Source organism: Monodelphis domestica, chromosome 1 (genome assembly GCF_027887165.1).
Source record: "Monodelphis domestica isolate mMonDom1 chromosome 1, mMonDom1.pri, whole genome shotgun sequence".
Classification (NCBI taxonomy): domain Eukaryota; kingdom Metazoa; phylum Chordata; class Mammalia; order Didelphimorphia; family Didelphidae; genus Monodelphis; species Monodelphis domestica.
The window spans coordinates 292047726-292051745 of NC_077227.1; the positions used below are offsets into that span (position 1 = coordinate 292047726).

The 4020-nt window shown below is 42.2% G+C and overlaps 1 protein-coding gene across 1 annotated transcript; it reads left to right on the forward strand.

Moving 5' to 3' along the window:
- The first annotated feature begins 305 nt into the window (after positions 1-305).
- CFL2 (cofilin 2) lies at positions 306-3351 on the forward strand. The gene is made up of 4 exons (XM_001362812.5): positions 306-519; positions 1790-2097; positions 2213-2289; positions 2378-3351. The coding sequence occupies exons 1-4, from the start codon at positions 517-519 to the stop codon at positions 2488-2490; spliced, it is 501 nt and encodes a 166-aa protein (XP_001362849.1). The 5' UTR covers positions 306-516; the 3' UTR covers positions 2491-3351.
- The last annotated feature ends 669 nt before the right edge of the window (positions 3352-4020 follow it).

Below are 4020 nucleotides of genomic sequence, written 5' to 3' on the forward strand. Positions count from 1 at the left end.
CACAAGGCCCGGAGGTATAAGAAATCCTTCAGAAATCCCACGGGTGGGCGATTGGAGGGAGAGCCCACCTTGTGCATCCTCACGCCGGCACAGCGCTTAACCCAAGGATTGGTTACAGAAAAGAGGACTGAGCAGTTTAAAACACTTAGCTTTTGGGCTTCGTCAGCAAGCATAACTACCCCGGACGAAGGAAATACCAGGAAGAAACACTAGACTGAACAAGTCAGGAAACTACGGATGCCGCCTCTTCCTCCAGCCCCATACAGAGCATGCGCCTCGGCAGGCACCGCCTCTGTCTCCTCCCCATGGCCCTGTCTTCCCAGGGTTCCCTGCGTTCGCGGCTGTCTAGGTCTTGCCTCCCTGGAGCCACCGCCCTCCTCCTGCAGCCGCTCCCCCTGCTCCTCCTCTTCTTGCTGCTGCTCCTCCTCCTTTTCTCCTCCTCTCTCCTCCTCTTCTCCTCTCCCCAGTGCCACTGAGTGAGGATCCGCTGCCGCAGCCTTTACGGTCCCGGGAACCATGGTAAGGTTGGCCGCCGATGGGGTAGGAGACCGAGAGCCAGAACAGGGTCCATGGCCTCTGAACCCCTGCCGGGCCCTTTGGACCCACTGTCGCCATTTTAGCCTAATTTTAGCCCCTGCAGGGTCGTCTCTCTCAGTTCCAGGCCTTTCCCCATCCCCATCCCCCCACTCCCGTCCACCCTGCCCACGCTGCTGGGCCCGCCGGACTGATGGGGCCTAGAGATCGCGATCCCCGCTAGGCTCCGTCTCCCGGGTGGGGCCCCAGGGCGTGAGGGTCCCTCCCCCGGACCTCCTGACTGGGGCGGAGTGGGGGTGGGGAGGTGGCGAGGGTTCGCCACTGCCGGAGGGCTCTTCGTTGTTCCTTAAATTCGTTGCCAAAGCGCCGCAATCACACCCGAGCTTGTCTTGTAACTTGTTCATAGGAGGAAATTGAGGCCGGCGTTAGGTGCCTGGTCGAGACACCCCGGACTCGCGATCTCTGGCCCAGCAGGCTGGTCCGTGTCTACGCCCGCGGGGCCGGGGCGTGGCAGTGGGGGCAGCCTCGCTGCGCCGGGCTGAAAGCCCCTGAATTTGCCCTTCAGTTTCTCTTTGACACTGTGCTCACTGAAAATATACAACCTGCAAAGCTCAGAAGTGGCTCAAAATGTAAGGGACCTTCTTGATATCACTTCCGAGGAGAAGAGGGAGAGAAAGGATTTAAAAAAAAAAAAAGAAACCTGTCTGGAACCCTCTCCGTTTGTCAGGTCTGGACTGTTTGGATTTGAGCCGGAGGATCAGTTCTTGCCTTGGGAAGTTTGCTCTTAATTCCCTTTCCTTATGTGGAAACTTCACAGGATAGGGTGAATACCACTCGCTCTCCTCCTTTTCCCCCCTTCCTTTAAAGTATGGATGCATTGTTACTCCAAAGTTTTTTTTAAAGGACCTGTAGTGTTGATATGTAAATACCGAACATAGTTCTGCTGCTGCTTCTTCATCCCTGACATCACCCAGTAAAATTAAGAGGTTTGAGAATAGGACAGTAATTCTTGATTAATTGATCCTTTTACCTCATTGTTTTAATCTACTTAAAAAGGGGAGAAAGCAGGAAATTGCATCTAGATAGGTTAGTTTTCCTGATTTACTATCTGTTTAAGTTTTTTTGGAAATACTTTATGTTTAAACTTCTAATAACATCTTTGGGAAGGCATTTTTTATATTAGTCACACCTCAATAAATAGGTGTTTCAAAACAAAATATTTTCTCTAACTTACTGTTCTTTTGCTTATTTTCAGGCTTCTGGAGTAACTGTGAATGATGAAGTAATCAAAGTTTTTAATGACATGAAAGTAAGGAAATCTTCTACACAAGAGGAGATCAAAAAAAGAAAGAAAGCAGTTCTCTTCTGTTTAAGTGATGACAAAAAACAAATAATTGTAGAGGAAGCAAAGCAGATCTTGGTGGGTGACATTGGTGATACAGTAGAGGACCCCTACACATCTTTTGTGAAGTTACTACCTCTGAATGATTGCCGATATGCTTTGTATGATGCCACATACGAGACAAAAGAGTCTAAGAAAGAAGACCTAGTATTTATATTCTGGTGTGTAAAACCAAAGAAAAAAAGCATTTTAAAATGGAAGGATTATTGTTGACATAGATGGTTTTATTCTTGTTTCTCACATGAATGAGATTGAATAATTATTTTTCTTCTGTAGGGCTCCTGAATGTGCACCTTTAAAAAGCAAGATGATTTATGCTAGTTCTAAAGATGCCATTAAAAAGAAATTTACAGGTACAAACAATAAATATTTTGCATAAAGCAATTATTGTTTCTTCTTAACAGTAAGGTAACGGACGTTGTAATTTGTCTTGTTTTTTAGGTATTAAACACGAGTGGCAAGTAAATGGCTTGGATGATATTAAGGATCGTTCAACGCTTGGAGAGAAATTGGGAGGCAATGTAGTAGTTTCACTTGAAGGAAGACCTTTATAAAATGACAGTGAAGTGCCATCCGGAAATAGCTTCCATTCTGCAGCTCCATCATTTGGAATAGTTTTAGGTTTTTGCCCCCTATCAGACCTTCCCAGAAAACATAAAGAAGATGTCATTAATTTAAGCAACCTACCAGTGATTGCCATTAGATTGTTTCATCCTGGTAGTTTTACGTAGAATCCAAGGAATGCCTTCACATCACATTTTAGCCAAAACAAATTGGCATTATATGCATCCCTTGCAGAACTACGGTGAAAATGATAGTCAGTATGAATAGCTTAGAAACTGCAACGGGTTAGCTAATTGAATGCCTTGAAAGTATGATCCACTGGTCAGATGCTAAACTTCATTTCAGTATTACTTAGAGTTGCACTTGATTGCAGTTCCTGAAGTTCTTGTGCTTTGTACACCTAACCTGCCTTTAACACGCCTATTGTGACACGGCAGCATATATATGCATATATATATACACATACATATATGTATATATGTGTATATGTGTAACTATGCATTGAAAGCACTTTTATAAGTTTGTTCCCCTCAAAAAGGAATGCCAATTAAGTTGTCATAACTGTCATCAAATTATTGTAGTACCTCAGTGTTCATTCCTGTTATCTACATATCTTCCTAAATGAAGTAGTTAATGCCTTTTTATTTTCCATTGAATGTACACTACAGAACAGGAGTAGGAGTTAAAGTGTTTACCATGTGAGTCTTGCAACACTAAAGATATTTTGAATAATGTAGTTATAATGGCAATTTCTGTATGAAAAGAGCCTTAAATGGAACATTGTTTTTGAGATCAAACTCCCCACCCCCACAAACTTGGCCACGTTGCAATAAAACTTGTGGCTTATTACAGAACGTTGCCTTGTTTTCCTTGGAAATATAGTTAAGTATGCTTCAACTAAGCATCTTTTGAAAAATGTTATGTGCAAAGTATTGTGAAGCTAAACAATTGTTAATTTCAACATTTTCAATTTGAGATTCTGTATAGATGTCATGACGACTCTACAGGTCTTGGTTTGATTGGAAATTGTTTTTAGCATATAGCTACAAAATTAACATACCTCTGTTATGCAGCAATAATTTTATGATGCTTGTTTTACATTTGAAAACCAGAAATTACTTTTTCACTTTTACAGGAATTCTTTGATATTTGATAAAATACAGCAGCTACATGTTTCACATATTCACATTTCAAAACAGTTATAAAGTAATAGTAAATCTTTGTTGTGTTGGATAAAGCTTATAGAACAGTGTTTCTCTGAAGAGTGTAATGAAACTCCAGATATACAGATTCTTAAACTCATTAAATTCTGCAAACTAAATGGAAAAGATTTTGATACTCAAAAGTTTTAACCTTAGGAATGGGATTTGGTAGAGTTTCAAAGGCTACTCTCCTTATAGAGAATTTGATCTGCCCTGTGTGAGCAGTTCACTGTTAGCCAGAGCTATTTATGGCAAACACATGCTTTTGTATCTTGTCATAGTTATCCACAAATGGCAAAACTGGACATGATTCTACTG